The sequence below is a fragment of the Mauremys reevesii genome, linkage group 2 (assembly GCF_016161935.1).
Source record: "Mauremys reevesii isolate NIE-2019 linkage group 2, ASM1616193v1, whole genome shotgun sequence".
NCBI lineage: Eukaryota > Metazoa > Chordata > Testudines > Geoemydidae > Mauremys > Mauremys reevesii.
In genome coordinates this window covers 212,886,195-212,907,989 of record NC_052624.1, presented here as the reverse complement: position 1 = coordinate 212,907,989, position 21,795 = coordinate 212,886,195, and the positions used below count along the sequence as shown (strand labels likewise).

At 41.5% G+C, this 21,795-nt stretch overlaps 1 protein-coding gene across 1 annotated transcript; it reads right to left on the bottom strand.

Annotated features, from left to right (window-relative positions):
* Positions 1-1,204: 1,204 nt before the first annotated feature.
* Positions 1,205-21,520, bottom strand: RNF125 (ring finger protein 125). Its single transcript, XM_039523016.1, is given in 7 exon segments — positions 1,205-1,714; positions 3,027-3,132; positions 5,947-6,037; positions 6,572-6,666; positions 8,933-9,086; positions 14,370-14,415; positions 21,439-21,520. Coding segments are annotated over 7 exon segments (606 nt in total). The 3' UTR covers positions 1,205-1,682.
* Positions 21,521-21,795: the final 275 nt, after the last annotated feature.

The following is a 21,795-nucleotide window of genomic DNA, read 5'->3' as shown; positions in this document are numbered from 1 at the left end:
TTGTAATGATTAGTGTTTTATTTCTGATGATTGCATGGCAGTGATTTGACTCCTGAGTTCTGTTCCCAGCTCTGCTACTACCTTTTCGGGGAAAATTTGAAGCCTTTTTTTATTTTTGCATTGATGCAGCTTCCCTGATGCTACTAGTTATAGCAGCTGCAGTGTAGACAGGACAGTTTTTACACACTTTGTTTTGAGGATTGGAAAAGGGGTGAATCTTACAAATCCTGTTCATATCCAGCACAGGTTGAAAGTCATCGTGGCCTTGTGGTTAAAGCACATGACTGGGAGTCAGGGAGATCTGTGGTATTTCAGGCTCTGCTACAGCTTTCTTGTGTTGCTTTAAGCAAGACACTTAACTTCTCTTGTGCTTCAGTTTCCACATCTATAAATAGGGAATAATTTTTACCTACTTCGTAGGGATGTTAGGAAGCTAAATTAATTACTGTTGGTAAAGAGGGTTAGGTACTATAGAAAGCCAAATATGATAAAAAGAAAGTGTTGGTCCATTTGAACTTTATTCAGTAGACTGCAGTAATTATTGATTAGCAGCTTCTGGAAGTGCTGTTGACCTCAAAGATGTAAACTACAGGGAGGTTTATGTGAAGGTGTTCATGTTGTTAATGTTATTGTAAATCTTAATCCTTTAATAAAGCTGTGACCTTGATGTTGACAGTTAGTATGCCATAGAGCAATATATAGTGTGGCACAAACCTTATAAATCTCATATCATTTTTGCCACTGACATAGACAACATGTAAAAAAAATCAGACAGCAGAGGTTTATGAAGAACGTTTATTTGAAGCCAAGCTTTTTAAATCAGACTTTTTTTTTTTAATGAAATCAACAATGAAAATGTGTAGAATTACACACAGAAGTTTGTGTGCTTACTTCTGTGTTGGAGGTACGTTTTGAAAGAATGCTATAGCCCTATCTTCTGGTCACTTTAGAGTAGGGGTGGCCAAACGTACTGACCCTCGGAGCCACATACGACAAACTTCAGAAGTTTGAAAGCCGGGGTGCGATTGCTGGGGCTCCTGCCCCACGGGAGGCACCCGCTGATGTCTTGAGCCCCGGCAGGCATGCCCCTCAGGGCTGAAGCCCCGGGACCCCATCCCTGCTGGGCAGAGAAGACACTAACCCCACCACCCTGGTGCAGGCCAGAAGCACTGAGTGCCCTTCCCCTCCCCCCCCCACCCCAGTCTGATAGGCTACAGAACCCAGAAAAGGCTGTGCCTTGTTTGCTGTCTGTCCCAAGCATTGCAACATCATCAGGAGTATCATGGAGACTCTGTCTTGCTCATGGAATGGGCAATCACAAGCTGCTCTCTGCTCCAGTCATTGCTTTTCCTTTGTATAAAGGTAAAGGTGTTTGTCAGTGAGGAATAAGGTAGTACAGGCAGACAGTGACTATTGCATTTTAGGTGTTCAAAACCAGCAATATGTCAGTGTGATCTTTTACAGTTTCTGTGATGGAGTTGGAATTTAATTTAAAAACAAAACTATTTTTTAAGTCAACCTGTTTAGGTCTAAAATCTGACAATGTCCCGGTAACTGTAAAAACTGAATTTGAATGAACAATGTAATCTGTTGAACATCTATCTCACTCTTTTCAGTAGAATTATGTGCTGTTTGGATGATTCACTTGCACATATTCTAAAAATGACTGGTGTAGAACGTTTTCAGTAAGGACTTCTTCTACTATGTTTATATCCTGGAATAAGAAAATAAAAAGATATTTAGGCATGCAGATAAAAACAAATACCGCTTTAACAAGCTACTTCTATTCTTGAGAGCTTGCTTAGACCATGACCCAGCTAAACATTGATTTCAATGGAACTATATGCATGCTTAAAGTTAAGCACATACATAAGTAGTTTGCAGGATTGGGGACTTATTTTATACTAAATTTTAAGCTGTGGGAGAAATCTTTACTATGAAACTAATTTAATTATAAAAGGAAGAATTCCAAAGGAGATAGACAAGTAAAATACGATATGCAAACACCAGTAACTCCTATGTTATTTATTACAGGCCCCAGACATAGAGATGCATATTATGTAATTACATATACAAATAACAAAATGTTGTGTATCTCAGCACTCTACTGCAAACAAGATAAAAAAAAATACATGAGCCATCAATAAAATATTACCCAACCCAGGTGTATTACTCTTATAAGCATTTAGTATAGATTAACATTTTATTGATGGCACATGCAGGGGTGGCTCTAGACCCCAGCGCGCCAAGCAGGCGCGTGGGGCGGCCGTTTCCCGGGGGGGCGGCATTTGGCTCCACGCAGGCATGACTGCGGCGGGTCCCCTCTTCCCGCGGCTCCGGTTGAGCTCCCGCAGGCATGACTGCGGCAGGTCCGCTCGTCCCGGGCTCCAGTGGACCTGCCGCAGGCATGCCGGCAGGAGCTCAACCGGAGCCGCGGGAAGAGGGGACCCGCCGCGGGACCGGGGAAGGGCGGCGCAGCGCTCCGCGCTGCTTGGGGCAGCCTACTTTCTAGAGCCGCCCCTGGGCACATGTAGTTCTCTCAAGTCTGGCACCTCTTCCTCAGGGGTCTGCCCTCACTTTAGAAAGTATTAGATTCATCTCTTTTTTCAGGATGGTGTCTGGATGGACGTCAGTCAGGGTGATAAAGGAAACCACTGAAAAATGTTTTTGGAATTTTTAATAGTGTTGTGACTCTAAATTATAGTCTAAATTTTATTGAGTTAGGAGAGTGTAAGTAGCTGTTCTTTAATAGCTCAATCCATTGAAGCCAGTGGAGTAAGTTGAGGAACAGAGAGAGGTTAATATTTGCCAAAAGTCACACCATAACTTAGTAGCAGGGGAACAGAATCCATGTCTCCCAACTCTGCCTTGTATCTGTTACATCTTTGTAACCTCACAACACGCCCTAAGATGACATTCTGGGAATCTAATGCATACCCTCACATGACATACTGATTGTCAGAGGTACAGAGGGAGATATGTAAAGAAGTCAGGATAGTAGCTTATAAAAATGATTATTTACTCACTATGTAGTAAATGGTAGAATGTGTGTCTGAGTTGAAGATGCCTTATAAAATTCCTGCTAAAACAGCTTGGATCGCCACCAGGTATTAAATGACAAATTGGACAGTACTATAAATATTGGAAAATATTGGAAAAACTATAAATATTGAGTTTTCATTACAAAGATGTTGCAGAAGGAAATATCAGTGTTAAGGGGAGAGTGAAATATCTGGAACAGGAATAGCTAAATAGCATTCTTTGAGTGACATAAATATATTTACCGCCAGACACAATACACCCGCAGTCCAGCAGTAAAATTAGGTTAATCCCAGTTGCGTGTTTTCTGTTCAGTAGATACCCATGGAGATGTCTGTCTGCCCTCATCTCATGCTTAACTCCTTCCCTGGTACTGGCTAACCCAAGACTGTAAAATGAAATGTTATTTGTTGTGCTCCCAACCTATGTGCCACATGATTTACTCTTCCACTGAAAATAATGGGGCTCCCACCTACATATGTGGTGGTTTACTGTGCTACTTAAAACAAAAATGCCTTCATTGTTTTGGAAGGAGATTTTAGTTCCTTCATAATTTTTGGTCCTCTGCAATATAGCTAACCATTGTAATTGTTGCAACATTTACTTCAAATAATATCATAAAAATATTAGTACACACTTAAAACAGCATTTGAATAACATGCGCATAGCAAAGTGTAAAAGGCTAACTTATTGATTGATACTTTTAGAGCTAAATCCTGCTCTGTGCTCTTCTGGTATGAAAGAGGAGGTAGAAACAGCAGACCAGAATCTCTCCATGAACCTCAACTGAGCACTCTCAGAAACAGATATCTAATGTGCCAACCCACACAATACATCCCATGGAGGGTGGATGGTCTAGTTATTACTTAGTCCTGCCTTGAGTGTAGGGGACTGGACTAGATGACCTACTGAGGTCCCTTCCAGTCCTACCCTTCTAGGGGTTTCAAGATTAAGGGGACAGGCCAGTCTTCTAGCTGCAACCACTGCCCTATGGAGTGTTCCCCCAACCTGCCCTGGAGAACCCTTTGCTATGTAGCAGGATTCTAGTAGCAAATTATGCAATAAACAGTGTCTATGCTCTTGCTGTACCAGTTAGAGTCACATTTATAACTCACGTTGCTATGACATCAGTGTGACAGAGACATTTCTTGACTCTTTTTGGGGTTTGTTCTATAATCTAAACACTATTTAAATTAAACTATAGTTTGTATATTTGTGTGAGGTTTTCAAGGAAGGTGTTAGACCATTTTAATGAAATGCTGTGTAATGTATATTATTTACTGGTCTATAAGGGATAAACTTGTTTAATTGCGGAGTAAGACCTTTTAACATAAGAGGGTTAACTAAGTTTTAAGGGCCTTATTCTGCCCCATAACTGCACACAGCTACTGCTTATGCATTTGCTCTAAGTACTATAAACAAACATATTTATGCTAAAAAATATAACATTTTTGTTTGGCTATTACCAGGTTGGCTTCTGTATGTGCTGAACAATCAGTGGACTTGAACAAATAAATGCTGAACCTAATTTAAAACCACACAACTAAAATTTGGCAAAATATGGTCTGCTAGGGTAGTAACTCTTAATAGTGAACCCAATCTTTAACTGTAACCTTATTTATTCTTCCCTTAATTTGTACTCTCAGTACTAGACACCAGGGGTGGGTAAATTATGGCCCGGGTGCCAGATCCGGCCCTTTAGACATTTTAATCTGGCCCTTGAGCTCCCAACGGGGAATGGGGTCCAGGGCTTGCCCTGCTCTGCACGCGCCGGGGCTCCGCGCAGCTCCCAGAAGCAGCGGCATGTCCCTACTCTGGCTTCTACACATAGGGGCAGCCAGAGGGCTCCGCATGCTGCCCCTGCCCCAAGCACTGCCCCTGCAGCTCCCATTGGCCGGGAACCGTGAGCATTCATGGCCCGCCATATGATTTGCATACCCAGATGTGGCCCTCAGGCCAAAAAGTTTACCCACCCTGATGTACACAAACCTACCAAAATGTTAACATCAATATGATAGTAGTTAAGCAGATTGAGAACTAACCTTCACCATAAGGTAGAAGAGTGTGTCGTCCTTTGTTTTGTTAGTGATGAGGGATGGTTGTGTCATATATCAGTCATTCAATTTGTTAACTTTTTGACTTGGCATCCCTCAGGATCAGGTCTTAAGCAAATTCAACTCCAGTGAAGTCAATGGGATTCGTGCACAGAACTTGTCAAGATCAGGCCTATATAGACATCTTGATCCTATAATGTGATCCCCATAGTCAGACCCTTATGTCTCATGGAGCCCTAGGCTTGGGGCCATTCTTTGTATTTTTGTTTGTACAACTGGAATAATTTGTCCTTGTCCTGTGAATCCTTTGTAGCTCTTATGAATCATTGGAGTAGTTCTCAAATAATGATCCATAGATCGTTTTGTGCTTGGCAAGAGGACTATTAAGATAGACAGAAAATACTGCACAGAAAGTGGAGTCTGTGAGGTTAGGCACTGATGTTGGGTCCATGGAGAGAAATGATGAATACAGAATTTTAAAAGTGGAAAAATTACTGAATCTAGTAAAGATGTTGGTGGCATGGCATTTTGAAAATGCATGCTATTAGTCCAAAGGGCTAACTATAAACTCTCCTTTGGAGCCATCATGACATATTGAGTATTTCTAGCGTAGAACTTCTGATACCATTTTCTAGCACCTGTGCTAGCTAGGGTGGAATTATTGGTACAGATTGGGTACAGGCCACTTATTTTTTTAATTACTGTGTCATCCAAGCCAAGTTTGTAATTAACGCTTTTTTTTTTGCCTGTAGTCATGTCTACTAGTGTCTGCAGCCAAACAGAATCAGTCAGTTTAATATGTAAGTTCAATAAAATACACATTTGCACATATAACTGACTGCAAGATAGTTACCACTGCTCTCCTTTCTGTTCTATGATAAGTGAGACAATGGTCCATTAGATCATCTTCATGCAACTCACACTGGCAAAATGGACAGGCATATCTGGGAATTACAAAGATGGTATGATTATGAATGACTTTCTTTGTTTATAAAAAAACATGAGTAGATTTTGTTTTCCAAAAAGTAATGAGGATTTTAATTACCGTAAATATTTTAAAATGCTGATTCTTAGCTTTATGCTACACAATGGTTGAAGTTTTTCAAAGAAAGAATATGATTTTAAAAAAGGCCTTTTTTCAAAAATAAAAATGTTAATGAAAAAGCTGTTGACTTGAATTTTTTTATTTTTGCAGTGTCAAGTTTCATATTGGTTTTTTATTGAAAACATTCTCAAAATCATTATTACTGGGTTTCAATATACAAAAAACTGATGACCTTTTTGATAAAAAAGTGACAAATTGTGAAAAAAATGAAAATGGCTACATGTCAAACCCTGTGAAATGGAAACAACTTCCAAATTTTGACCTTTTTCTTTTTTTAATTGACTAGCTGTACTTCATACTATTTTATCCCAACACCTATACATAGTAAACTCAACAGCACAGTGGTTAAATTATGATCATCAAAGGGCTGTACCTTGTTACTGTGTCTCCAAGCTCTTGTAGAGGTCCATATTTTTCTATATATTGCTGACAAGTCCTTAAATGAACTCTCATTTTACTCAGACATACCTAGGCATGTTAAAAAGCGATATTCGTTAGCCCAACAGACATGTCATACACCCAGTGGTCTTGTTCACTTAGCATAGCTTATTATCTTTGCCATTCCGAGGCCAGGTTTACATTATCTGCACTACAGTAGCATAGCTATGATGCTGTAGCTATCCTGCTATAACCCTGTAGTGTAGATGCAGACTACGGCGATGGGAGGGTTTTTTCCCTTCCCTTGGATTTTTCACCCCACTGAGTACCATAGCTGTATCAACCTATTGTAAACCAAGCCTGAAAACTTAGAGGCCAGTTTGCTTAAGAGCTATTTTCATTAGAGTGGTAGCACTTTAATTAAGGATATACCATAATTTCTTTTATTAGCCCAACTTCTCAGGAGTTACAAGATCTTGCTGACTGAGCACATTATTTTAATACATTACCTAACAAAAAACTGCGTGTTTTGAGTGTAAAATTAATTAGAACTAGATATCTAGCAGATTGGGGCTTTTGTTCTGGTTTTCAGACTAACACTTTAGATTGTGAAATGAACTGTTGGAGATAGTGGGCCCTACCCCCCGGGTTTTATGCAGGTAAAAAGACCTATTTGATCACATTCTGCTCTGTGCAAATCTTGACAAATCACTGGTGCAAATCTTGACTGACTCCACTAAAATCAACGACACTTTTACTAGACTGAGGGCCAAATCCTAGTCCTGACAAAGTCAGTAGCAAAACTCTCATTGCTTCATTGGGGCTGGGATTTGGGTCTTACACTGAGGTAACTGAGATCTGGCCCATTCACTTTACTTCAGGACTGTGGTACGGTAAATCTTGTGAACTGGGCCCTTTAAGTATTTTCTACAAAGAAAAACAACAAGAGCCTTGTACTCCTTGACATATCAATGACATTTTAGTTGCCTCTAATATGTCTCAAATAAAAAAAATACAAAAATGCACATGTAATAATATTAAGGCACTGCCTTAAACTATCCATTACCAGTGAAATATAGTTTTCTGAAATACAAAACACAAGGCAAAAATAAAAATTAAAAGTCACACTATTATCATATAACATTCCTGATATGTTTCTCATGCTGTTTGTAATCTGTCTAACTAATCAGATAACAACAGCCCTTCCTAAATTCATCCCTTCCTTTTGGCATATATGTTCATCTTACAGCTGATATAGAAGAATTAGGTTTTATTTTGCAGCTTACAAAAGGAAGTAAGACACTGTGAGAAAGAAGCATGAGGAAGGAGATGCTGTTCTGGCCTGTACTTAAAATCAAAACAGGGTGGGGTATTCATTATGCAGAATGAAAAGGGGACAAGTAAGCAGTGAAAAGTTGTGAACAAAGTGAAAAAATGTTTTGGTTTTGTATAAACTTTCAAATTAATGTATGAGTAAGTACCAATCAATTGTCTTCCTTGTCCAGACCTGCTAATTCACTCTCTTGCACTGCCTTGCAAAGTTAGAAACGATGGTCCTAATTCTCTACAGCTTTGCAATTTGTGTAGTGATTTACACATGTGCACAATGGTAGCATTTTACAAGCAAATTTGCACAGGTGTAAATAATAACACAAACACCTTGCCTAAATTAAGAAAAAAGGTGTGTGTTCCCCCTGTTATTAGCTCAATTGAGGTAGTTTAACTTGATGGGAAAACACCAGTAACTCTAATGTAGATGCCATTTAGTTTGATTCTAGCAGGTTGTTATAGCGTAGGGTCTTGCAGCTGAGCTAACTCAATTTAAAAAAAGCACTTTTCCCCCTAGTCTAAACAAGGCCACAGTCTAAGGTAGTGGAGACTCAACCCTGGCAAATCTGGACCTGGGATAAGTCGGTCTAATCGGTCTGAGTTTATTTTAGAGTTTGTTTATATGAGGAAATTGACTGGCATCACTACAGCAAAATATTCTGCTTGCCCTGAGGCCAGGTCTCTGCTAAAAAATTAGGTCAACCCAGCTACATTGTTGAGGGGTGTGAAAATCCACACCCCAGAGTGACATAGTTCAAGGGACCTGAGCCCCCGTGTTCACAGCACTAGGTCAATGGCAAAACATTTCCATTGACCTAGCTACCGTCTCTTGGGCAGGTGGATTAATGACAGCGCTGGGAGAACCCCTCTCATTGCTGCAGTGTATGGCTACTCTGACACCAACTGCAGTGTGCTGCTGTAGCAGTTTAACTGTAGACACAGCCTAGAAAAGAGGCCTTAATCTTATCACTTCTTGTGCACAGAATATCTTTAGAGTTAATGAGTAATGAATGTTAGGCTTGCAAACCTGTGTGTCACACTCTGTGCAGTTTTAGTATAGACTTTTCATCTTCTTGGCAATATCAGTAGCTGGAATTCCTTCCGAAGGAAGATAAGCCCGGCAATAAGGACATGTCCATGTATTATTCCTTAAACTTGTAACAATACAGGAGTGACAGAATCTGCATAAAGAAATTAAAACAAATATAACACTTTCCATTAAAGTAGTGCAAATAAATCATAATTATGGTAACATTCTAGTTGGGTATGTGTATATATCTCATCACTAATATAATATGGCATGATGATCAGTTTCTATTGCAGTTCTAGTCAGTTAATAGATGTATTGTATGCTCGCAGCATCCTACTTATAGCTTTGTTGATAAAGTAATGTACAGGTCATTGGAGATTCTACAATAGGAAAATTTTTATCCATAATGTTCCATTAGTACAGCAACACTGATGGTAGCAAGGGTGACTCCTGGAGGTACAGGCAGTAAAAATGCCACATTTTAGCATGTTGCCCCTGGACCTGATCAGCCAATGTCCCACATATTAATGCTGCCCCTGGCAGGAATAATTTGCCTGGGGGTTGGTAAAATGTCATGGCCCTGGTCTGAATATAAACCCACAATAACCCTGCTTTTTAGCATCACTGTGCACTTGTGTGTTCACTACAAGTATTTAAGGGTTGTGTATTTGGCTTCAAAACAATAAGCTGTAGGTTTGTTTGGCAGATTTCTCCTACACTTGATATTGTGAATAGAAGTAAATTATGGCAGAAGCTGTAATACTTTTGAAGGAATGAGAGTAGGGGAGGTTTATTCAGACAGTAGAATCTAGGCTAAAATAAGAATAGTTAAGGGTGCAGGATAACAAGGGGTTAACTTGTCTGCTACCCTTTTTAACATCTATATAAATTACTTAAAAACTGGACAGGAAGATAATGCTTAGGTTACTTTATGTAAATGAAGTGGCTATAAGGTCACAAATACACAATGAACTATGGAGGCAATTAGATGCTTTTGAATTTCAAGTGATAAATCATAGTACATCTAAGAGTAAGGTATTCAGTAGAAAGAGAACAAATGCAAGAGGGATATAGGGGTGGATTGGGGTGTGAGGAAGGTTTGAGGGCTAATTTGAATTTTGGGAGGGTGGGCCTAAGTCCACCTAGACAAGAGGCCCACCTCCTCAATTGAGTGAGGGGCCAAAGAGCCCAGAAAACAAAGATTCCATGGGACAACAAATGATAAAACACAAATAGGAGTGAGGGTCAAAAGTTCAAAACAAGGGTACCAGATGGGGACAACAAGCAGAGAACCCTAGACAGCGTCCACTGCTTCATAAAGGAGTCATGGATGCTGCCTAGAGACACTCTGCCAAGAGCAGTGAAATGACAAGGGAATGGAAGTAGGCCCTACAGTTGCAAAGAACCTCTCTGTTGAGTGTCCTCCTCCTTGATTGAAGTATGGCCATCATAGTCAGTGCGAGGCTGACTAGGAAGTCACATGACTTCTTGGGGTCATAGATAGGGAGTGCATAGCAGAATAGATGTGGAATAAAGTGCAAACAGAAACTCAGCAGGAGGTTCTGGCGGAGCCAAAAGAGGGGCTACAATCTCACATATTGAAGGTGGACATGCACAGGTGCCAGGGGCATTAGTTGCCATTATCCCTGGCGGACCTAGCGGGGAGTAAAGATTGGCTCACTGGGGTTCCTCATCTTTGCAAGGCGACAGAACATACATCACTGTAGAACATAAGGCTATGGATATGCCCTGTTTGGAGCAGGAGTGTGTAGTTATGGTTTTTGGCTAGTGTTTGCAGACAGAGCAGCTGGATATGGTCCAGCCTGCTTGGCTGGTGCACCGTAGGTAGTGGGAGGGATCTGAGGGCACAGCCCTTAATTTGAGCCCTGATCACCCAGGAATAGGGGCTGGTGGGGGAATACCCTCTTTCAGGACCTGTTCAAGAGAGAAAAAATGGATTCACAACATATCAGGCACTTCAGTTATATCAGGATTGTGTTTATCCCAATATTAAACTGGAGCCTACAAACTGGGAAAGTTGGAAAGAAAGTGGTATAAGGATCTGGAAGAATTATCTAGTCAGACACCAGTCCTATTGGAAATGTGATAGAATTGGCTTTGGAGGTGTCTTTTAAGGCAGAATATTAATATAAATTGGTATAGAGGTGTGGTGTTGTGGCGTATCAGAGGGGTAGGCATGTTAGTCTGTATCCACAAAAACAATGAGGAGTCTGGTGGCACCTTAAAGACTAAAAGGGATTTATTTGGGCATAAGCTTTCATGGGTAAAAAAACCCACGTCTTCAGATGCATGGGGTGAAAATTAATGATACAGGCATAAATATACTGGCACATGCAGAGAAGGGAGTTACCTTATAACCTTAAGAGGTTTATAAGGCCCGGCTTGACAAAGCCCTGGCTGGGATGATTTAGTTGGTGTTGGTCCTGCTTTGAGCAGGGTGTTGGACTAGATGACCTCCTGAGGTCTCTTCCAACCCTAATCTTCTATGATTAGAAGTGGAGAACCAGTGTTGACAAGGCCAATTCAGTCAGGGTGGATGTGGTTCACTCCCAATAACTGATGAGGAGGTGTCAATACCAAAAGAGGGAAAATTGCTTTTGTAGTGAGCCAGCCATTTCCAGTCCCTATTCAAGCCCAAATTAATGGTGTTAAGTTTGCAAATTAATTGTAGCTCTGCAGTTTCTCTCTGAAGTCTGCTTTTGAAGGGTTTTTTTGTTGAAGGATGGCTGCTTTTAAATCTTTTATTGAATGTACCGAGAGATTGAAGTGTCCTGGCTTTTGTATGTTACCATTCCTGATGTCTGATTTGTGTCCATTTATTCTTTCACGTAGAGACTGCCGGTTTGGCCAATGTACATGGCAGAGGGGCACTGCTGACACATATGGCATATATCATATTAGTAGATGTGCAGGTGAATGAGCCCCTGATGGTGTGGCTGATGTGGTTGGGTCCTCTGGTGGTGTCGCTAGAGTCGATATGGGGACAGAGTAGGCAACGGGGTTTGTTAGAGGTATTGGTTCTGGGTTAGTGTTTCTGTGGTGTGGTGTGTAGTTACTGGTGAGTATTTGCTTCAGGTTGGGGGGCTATCTGTAAGCGAGGACTGGCCTGCCTCCCAAGGTCTGTGAAAGTGAGGGATCGTTTTCCAGGATAGGTTGTAGATTGCTGATGATGTGCTGGAGAGGTTTTTGCTGGGGGTTGTATGTGATGGACAGTGGTGTTCTGTTATTTTCCTGGTTGGACCTGTCCTGTAGTAGGTGACTTCTGGGTACCCATCTTGCTCTGTCAATCTGTTCCCTCACTTCCCCAGGTGGGTACTGTAGTTTTAAGAATGCTTGATAAAGCTCTTGTAGGTGTTTGTCTCTGTCTGAGGGATTGGAGCAAATGCAGTTGTATCTTAGGGCTTGTCTGTAGACAATGGATTGTGTGATGTGGATGGAAGCTGGAGACATGTAGCTAAGTATAGCAGTCAGTAGGTTTCCAGTATAGGGTTGAATTTATGTGACCATCACTTATTTGCACTGTAGTGTCCAGGAAGTGGATCTCCTGTGTGGACTGATCCAGGCTGAGGATGATGGTGGGGTAGAAATTGTTGAAATACAGGTGGAATTCTTCAAAGGCCTCCTTCCCGTGGGTCCATATGATGATGATGTCATCAATCTAGCGCAAGTAGAGGAGGGGCACAAGGGGACGAGAGCTGAGGAAGCGTTGTTCTAAGTCAGCCATAAAAATGTTGGCATACTGTGGAGCCATGAGGGTACCCATAGCAGTGCCAATGACTTGAAGGTATAAGTTGTCCCCAAATCTGAAATGGTTGTGGGTGAGGACAAAGTCACAAAGCTCAGCCACCAGGTGTGCCGGGGCCTCGTCAGGGATACTGTTCTTGACAGCTTGTAGTCCATCCTTGTGCGGAATATTGGTAAAGAGCTTCTACATCCATGGTGGCCAGGATGGTGTTTTCAGGAAGATCACCAATGCATTGTAGTTTCCTCAGGAAGTCCGTGATGTCTCAAAGATAGCTGGGAGTGCTGATAGTCTGAGGAGAGAATCCAAATAGCCAGATAATCCTGCTGTAAGAGTGCCAAAGCCTGAGATGATGGGGCATCCAGGATTTCCAGGTTTATGGAGATTTGTTCCTGTGCTAGCGCATGGAGTTTCTTGAGCAGATGGTGTAGTTTCTTTTGGTGGTACTCGGAGGTAAGTGGCCTGTAGAATGTGGTGGTGGAGAGTTGCCTGGCAGCCTCCTCTTCATAATCTGACATGTTCATGATGACCACAGCACCTCCTTTGTCAGGTCTTTTGATTATGTCAGAGTTGTTTCTGGGGCTGTGGATGGTGTTGCGTTCTGTACGGCTGAGGTTATGGGGCAAGTGATGCTGTTCACAATTTCAGCCTGTGAACGTCTGCGGAATTTTGAGCACGCACCCCCTGCTGTGCCGGCTCTAGCATTTTTGCCAAAGCAAAAAAAAAAGCTGCTCGGACTCCCGCCCGAACTGACGAAGCACTGCACTTTGGAGACCAATGATCTAATGCATTTTCTTGCTATTACTTACAATTTCTGTAATTTTAGATGTATCATTTCAGGATCTTTTTAGGAGATGTTTTTTCCTGCCCTGGTCTCTCCCTCTGTCTGAGAAGGCATAGACAAAGAGAGCACAAACACACGCCCCCTCCCCCTCCGATTTGAAAGTATCTTCTTTCCCCATTGGGCCTTCTGGTCAGGTGCCAACTAGGTTAATTGAACTGATTAACCCCTTTCAGGTAAGTGATTCTGTACCTCTGGCCAAGAGGGATTTTATATTACTGCATACATAAAGGTTGTTACCCTTCCCTTTATATTTATGACAGCTGTATTGCAGAGTTACCAAATAAAAGTCTTAAGCAGAGCTTCTTAAAAAAAATTGTGGGGGGATAGGGACTGCCCTAGTTATGTTAAATAAGGATTGAAAATAGCAGGCAGTCTGGACTAAGTTGTCATCTCATTAAAGTGAGTAGGAGACTTACTACTAACATGAGAGACATCAGGATTTGGTTTGTTAAGATTAGTGGTTATCAATAATGTGATGGGATGAAATTGGGACTCTGGAAATTACACTGTGAAGCTTTCAACAGCAGGCGCGCAAAAACTGTTATCAGATTTCTCTGTGGACATGCTTGACAAATGGCAGACTGCCAGAGAGAGTGTCCATGATTCTCGGAGATCATGCTGTGATCATGCTAAAAGCTTTTATGATGTTTTGTCTAGGCTTGCTGTAATGAGAGCTGAAGCAATAAACCTTGATATTTTCACTTCGTTTTTACCTTAATTTTTCCATTTTCTCCTCCTTCAGTGTGTCCAACAAGCCAAAAATGCAGTGAGGAAACAGCCTGCATATTGCACAAAATGGGCAACGAATATAGCTTCCTCAAACATACCTTTTTGATCCAGAATGTGCTAAACCATCACTCGCAGGTCCAGATGCTGTATTTCAGCCAATACTTAGTTCAGATAAATATATATTTTTTAAACTAGTGATCTAGGTGTGCCTCTGTTAGGAGACAAACTTATCTAGGGAGTCAATGAACCTGTAGTCAATAATCCAAAGCAGCATGGTTATTGGCAGAGTAAGTATCCCATTACAAGCTGGAAAAAAAATTGTGTTTCATGTTATCTGAAGTTTATATTTCCCTAGTAAAAAGATTATCATAGCAATCTAATCAATGGGTCTGCAGTATGTAAATTAACCACGTGAAAATTGGCTGAGAATAATGAGTTTTTCATAATTGTCCTTTACTCAAACTATATATTTAAAAAGGTCTAAGGACCTAGCTGCATTAAAAAAACCCACCCCATTTGACTATGAATGCAGGAAAATTGTATTATATTTTTTTCTTTCTTGCCAGGTGCAGTAACACTGGTCCTGAGGATTTGGACCTACAGCTCCAAATGTTGCTAACAGTGCTGGAGCTCAGCTGGTGTTAGCAACACTGGGAAATCTTTGGAAAATGTCCAAAATGTAGACACCCCCATGTAGGCTAAAACAATTCTGTAACACAGTTGTAGTGGTTCTGAATCTCCACTGCCTTGCCCCTTGTATAGTAATTTACACCTTCTCAGACTGATGGTGGCATTTTGCACTTATAGTGCAAACAACTACACAAAGCACAAGTGTTAGGCCTGAATAAAGACATAGCAGACAAAACAGGTATGCCAACCTGACCGAAGTCAGGCTAACAGAGGTTTCTGGGTAATCTCAGAGTGGAAAAATTCTGAGAAGTAGCATGTTTCACAAAGCCCTAGGAAAAAGTGAGATAAGTGAGGGGCTGCATTCCTGGCATAGTACCAGCTGTGCTGTGTTAGGAACAGTTCATTTGAAGAACTGATAAAAAACCCCAGCCTCCCAGCGTCCTTACTCTTACTCCCTGGTTTAGTTTTTGGTTTGTTTTTAACTCCCTTACATTCCTAACTTTTGGTGCTTGTTAAGATATTATTAACAATTTAATGCTGTAAACATAGGGAACCAGGCATGCGTGTATATTAAAGGTGTCTAGTTTCTAGTTGTTAGAAAAGAGTGGGTGGGTTGCTCAAGTGAATGATCTATGACGTAATAAAACTGTCTATATAGGCTAATACTAAGATGTAAAGAGCCAGCTGGTTCTCTCTGGAGACGAGCTGCTCTCTATTGATGCGTGCACTTGTCAATAAAGAGCTTTTGATTGGACCTTGCTGGTGTTGCCTGTCTCTCTGCGGTCAGACAACGAACTTCGCTGTCGGGGTTCGAGTCTCTGACACAAGGGAGTGGTACATCAGGCCTAACAGGTTTTCTATCCAAGAATAAACCATGTTCTAACATGATTTGACCTCAGCCATGTTTCACAGCCAGGTTTTAATCTGGATTATTTTTGTATTTTAGACAGGGTTTAAAAGGTGTTTCTGTTTCTCTAATAAACGGAATAGTCTTCTATAAACATCCAAGATCATGGTTCAGGTGAGTTGTCGGGGGCCTGCCCCTATTAATGTCACATGGCATAAAGCTGGATTGCTCTTTGTCCACCCTACCTATCAAATCACCATTGGGGAAGGGTGATATAGCATATCAGGACCGATGGAAACACAAGAATTTATTGTATACAGATAATATTCTGTTACTGGGCAGACTTCTTCCCTCTACTGACTAACCAGGAAACAATTTGGATACATTTCAGGCTATAACATAAACTACTTTACAGTTGAAGTCTCCTACCATTAAAACAGTTTGTCATTCAGTTTTATTTGCTCAATACAAATGTAAATACATAAATACCACAAAACAGCCAGGATGGGGGTAGAAGAAATAAGCTCTGAGCTTCTCAGGATGTTGTTCTTAAATCTTGTTGAGGGCCCTATTCCTCTGCTCTCCAAATACAGCTTCTGGATGATTGATTGAAATCTTGTGCAAGAACTTGTCTCTCAGGGGCACATGGGGAGGAATTGTAGGAAGGTATTGGGAGGACAGTGGCATAAAATGAGTAGACTTGGCCTGCGTAGTGTGATGAGTTGTGCTAATTTGAGCTTTAGCCTGTACCCCCTACTAGGCCAGCCAACTTGAATTAAAAGCAGCACCAGGTTGAAATTAAGGGGTTTTCTTTTTGGCCAGAACTTGATTTAGGGGCAGGACTTGAGTTCTAACTTGAGTTAACTTTGCAATGAAGACAAGACCTAAAAATACTCATCTGAAGTCTAAAGACATTGGGCCAAACAGGTCTGTGATATAACTCTACTGAAGTTAATAGTTACCATGGTCACTTATGCTCTCTCTCCACCTTTTCCCCCCAAGGACTGATGAGGTTTTGGGTTTTTTAGGATTGTCCATTAATCGCAGTTAACTCACACGATTAACTCAAAAAAATTAATCACAATTAAATATATTTGGATGTTTTTCTACATTTTCAAATACATTGATTTCTGTTACAACGCAGAACACAAAGTGTACAGTGCTCACTTTATATTATTATTATTACAAATATTTACACTGTAAAAAAGATAAACAAAAGAAATAGTATTTTTCAATTCACCTTATACAAATACTGTAGTACAATCTCTTTATTGTGAACATGTAACTTACAAATGTTGATTTTTTTTATTTGTTACATAACTGCACTCAAAAACAAAACAATGTAAAATTTGAGACTACAAGTCCACTCAATCCTATTGCTGCCTTCTTATTTATAATGTCACCAGAAAGTGAGAACAGGTGTTTGCATGACACTTTTATAGCTGGCTTTGCAAGGTATTTACATGCCAGATATGCTAAACAGTCGGATGCCCCTTCAAGCTTCGGCCACCATTCCAAAGGACATGCTTCCATGCAGATGATGCTCATTTAAAAAATAATGAATTAATTAAATTTGGGACTGAGCTCCTTGGGGGAGAATTGTATGTCCCCTGCTCTGTTTTACCTGCATTCTGCCATATATTTCATGCTATAACAGACTTGGACGATGAACCAGCACATGTTCGTTTTAAGAACATTTTCACAGCAGATTTGACAAAACGCAAAGAAAGTACCAATGTGAGATTTCTAAAAACAGCTATAGCACTTGACCCAAGGTTTAAGAATCTGAAGTGCTATCCAAAATCTGAGATGGACGAGGTGTGGAGAATGCTTTCAGAAGTCTTAAAAGAGCAACATTCCAATGTGGAAACTACAGGACCTGAATCACCAAAAAAAACCCAAAAACAAAAACAAAAAAACCCCACAACCTTCTGCTGGTGGCATCTGACTCAGATGATGAAAATGAACATACATCAGTCCACTCTGCTTTAGATAATTATCAAGCAGAACCCATCATCAGCATGGACACATGTCCTCTGGAATGGTGATTGAAGCATAAAGGGACACATGAATCTTTAGCACATCTGGCACATAAATATCTTGCGACACTGGCTACAACATTGCCATGCAAATGCCTATTCTTACTTTCAGGTGACATTGTAAACAAGTGGGCAGCATTACCTGCTGCAAATTGTAACCAAACTTGTTTTGTCTGAGCTATTGGCTGAAGTAGGACTGAGTGGACTTGTAGGCTCTAAAGTTTTACATTGTTTTATTTTTGAATGCAGTTATTTTTTGTACATAATTCTACATTTGTAAGTTCAAGTTTAATGATAGAGATTGCACTACAGTACTTGTATTAGGTGAATTGAAAAATACTATTTCTTTTGTTTATCTTTTTTACAGTGCAAATATTTGTAATAAAAATAATATAAAGTGAGCACTGTACACGTTGTATTGTGTTGTAACTGAAATCAATATTTGAGCATGTAGAAAACATCCAAAAATATTTAAATAAACGATATTCAATTGTTTAACAGCATGATTTTTAATTGCTTGACAGCCCTCGTTTTTTTGTTTGTTTTGACAGTGGTTCTGTTTAGTTTAGGGTTTTTTTAAAGGGGAGAAAGTTGGGGGATAAATGGAATGAAGTGTTTTTTTTTAAACTACTTCACCCAGTTCTATTTTTATTTAGCAGGCTGGCCGCTAAGAAAGTTGCCAACTTTCTAATTGCACAAAACCGAACATGCTTACCGTGCCCCTTCTCTGAGCACTGCTCCCGCTCACTCACTCTCGCTCTCCTTCACCCTCACTCACTTTCATCGGGCTGCGGCAGGGGGCTGGGGTGCAGGAGGGGGTGAGGGCTTTGGCTGTGGGGTGCAGGCTCTGGGGTGAGGCCAGAAATGAAGAGGGTGAGAGCTCTGGAAGGGGGTGAGGGCTCTGGGGTGAAGCTGAGGATGAGGAGTTTGGGGGGCAGGAGGGGACTCCGGGCTGGGGCAGGGAGTTGGGGTGTGGGGTGCAGGCTCTGGGAAGGAGTTTGGGTTCAGGAGAGCTCTCGGGGTGGGCAGGGGGTTGGGGTGTGGGAGGCGATGCAGGCTCTGGCCAGGTGGCGCTTACCTTAGGAAGGCGCCCTGCCTGCCCTGGCTCTGCATGGCTCCCTGAAGCGGCAGCATGTCCCAGCTGCTCCTAGGTGGAGGACCCACAGGCACGGCCCCCACAGCTCCCATTGGCTGTGGTTCCCAGCCTAGAGGCTGCAGGGACATGCCACTGCTTCTGGGAGCCACACGGAGCCAGGGCAGGCAGGGAGCCTGCCTTAGCCCTGCTGTGCCGCCAACTGGACTTTTAATGGCCCAGTCAGCAGTGCTGATTGGAGCCTCCAGGGTCCCTTTTCGACTGGGCATTCCGGTCCAAAACTGGACACCTGGCAACACTACCCTATGCGTTACTATAAAAAACTTGATTAATAATAATGAATAACTGCAAATGTAATTTAAAAGTGACAACTACAAATATTATAGCAAACATATAGTAAGTAGTTATTTATATGTTAAACAAACAATGCACCCAACATAAAACAATGAGGAGCAGTTACACAAAACCAAATTAAATGTTACAAGTGGCCAATCACTAGGGCCATAAAAATCAGACCAATCCCCACCCTCTTCCACTTAGCTCCTGACCCATCTAAAAGAAGTATGCTGTCTTGAACAGTCCATTTACTTCAAAAGGACTACTCCACTGCATAAGTATTTGCAGGATCAGGCAGCCCCTGACATCTTACTTTGAATTATACAGAGAATGAAGTCTTGTAAATGCCATATATGTCTTATCTGTAATTTTTACTAGTGGTTTTCCTTTAAAGAGGAAATGTTTGGCCATAGGTTGTTAGGTTTTTATTACTTGACTACTTCATTCATATTATTTGTTTTTGAGCTATTTCATAGAGCTTTTTCTGGGTTTGTATTTCTTGCTCTGCTTTAAAAACTCACCCATGGCCAAATATTACATCTTTAGTCAAAAAATTTGAGTCTTATCCTTCAGCCCTTCCTCTCTTGTGTTACTAGTATAGTGGAAATTCACCTGAGCAAAGACTCTTGCATTAGACTCCAAATCTTTTTTTTTTCTGTGCTTCCCATTTAAATTATTGAATCAAAAGGAAACTTCCCTTGGGGTTCCAAACACAAGCACGGTTTAAACAAAGCTTTTTCTTACCAACTTTGGCAGAATAAATAAGTATTTGTGCAGACTGGCACGATTTCCTAGTTTCAAGATCAGCTCTTTCTTGGCTGGCTCAAGTGTAAAAATCCTACTAGTGGCATTTGTGTGCTTGGCACAGCCAGGAGAGGCAAATACACACAGCAACTTTTTGGCTGTGTCTACAGCAGGAATCTTTTGGGCCCATAATTTCCAACAAGTAGCATTAACAGAGGCTTTAAAACAGACATGGCTCAGGCATTTTTACCACTATACTATCTGACACTGATGTGACATGCTGTTAAAAATGCCTCAACTTCTTTGAACCTGGTTTACACTACCCACATTCTCCCCCCAGTACCAACTCTAGTGAAGCTGCACACATTGAAAATTACAGGTCAGAAAAATCCTAGTATAAATAGGCCCAAAACAAGCTAACACACCAGGTTGCTGATCACACAACTGCTAGACATTGAAACTGAATAGAAACCGTAGCATGTGCCTGGGTTACTGATTGATGACAAATTCCCTGGAGATTTTTTTCTACCAAAAATGTTAATAGGCTGTGGAATAACAATGATAAAAAAAAATAACAATAATCCTTCCCACTTTTAAAACCCCTTTCCAACCAAAGCTCTCAAACCCCTTTGGAAATAGTAAGTTGCTAGTGTAGCCTGGGTACAGAAGACTGGTTCTCCAACCCCAGCCTCACTTGTTAACCTGATCTCCAGCTTACTTGCCTTAAAGTCCCAGGTTAACCAGCTCTTGTGTGTGGGGTTTTAAATCGTGTTAGAGACACGTCTTTGTTTTAATCTTTGGTGCTGCTGAAAAACAGAATATTGGTTTTGATCCTAAACTGGCCCAATTCTCCTTCCTAAAAAAACCCCAGTTTGTTTACACTCTTTGGGGCCAAGTTTGTCCCTGGTGTAACACCATTAGATTCAACTGAGTTACGCCAAGACCTGCTCCTTTCTTTGCAATCTTTCAAGTAGAAGAAGCCGGGCTTCAGCAGAAAACCAACAAGGGGTGTGGTGGTGGTGGTGGTTCCGTGGGAGGAAGCATGGGCGCCAACTTATATGGGCTCCTGGGGCTTTAGCCCCAGGAATATTCACAGTCAGGGGCTCTGCTCCAGCAAAATTTGGAGCTAGGTTTCTCCCCTGCTCTGGGCTGCCGGCAGCCTCCGGGAGCCCAGAGCCTTTTAAATCCCAGCCGCGGCCGGGAATCAGAGGGCTCTGGGCTGCCAGCTGCGGCGGGGACCTCAGGCATGACTGCGGGAGGTCCGCCGGAGCGAAATGCCGCCCCACGCGCCTGCTTGGCGCGCTGGGGTCTGGAGCCGGCCCTGGCTGCTACTATTACTCCAGATTGAATCCTCTTTCTCTCTCACTTCCCACCTTCAACCAGATATGTCATTCACTCCACTTGTTCTTAGCTTAATCTGAAATCATGAGCTTCTCCTCTGATTGTCCTATCTATAATAACGCTAGTCCAACTCTTACTCCTTATGCCACCAACCTTCATATGGTAGCTCCATTCATACATTATTCCATCCACATCCTCTCTGTGAGTCAGTAATTCCATGTTCCTTATCTTAGGCTCCTGGACTTTCTGTTCATCCTCACTTACTATAGTGAAATCAGCAGCATCTGGTGTTGTGCTAATTCCCTGGTTACCCTGATCAGTTTGAAGTAGAGCTGAGCAAATTATTTTTAACTGATTCATTTAATTAATTTTGTCTCTGTTTCTGTGTGAGAATGCGTGTCTGCAATACATTTTCCATGCCCCCTCTCCAGTGCATGTCACAATGCGAAATTTTCCTTGAAAATGGGGGTCTGTGGCAGCTGCTAGCTGGGGAT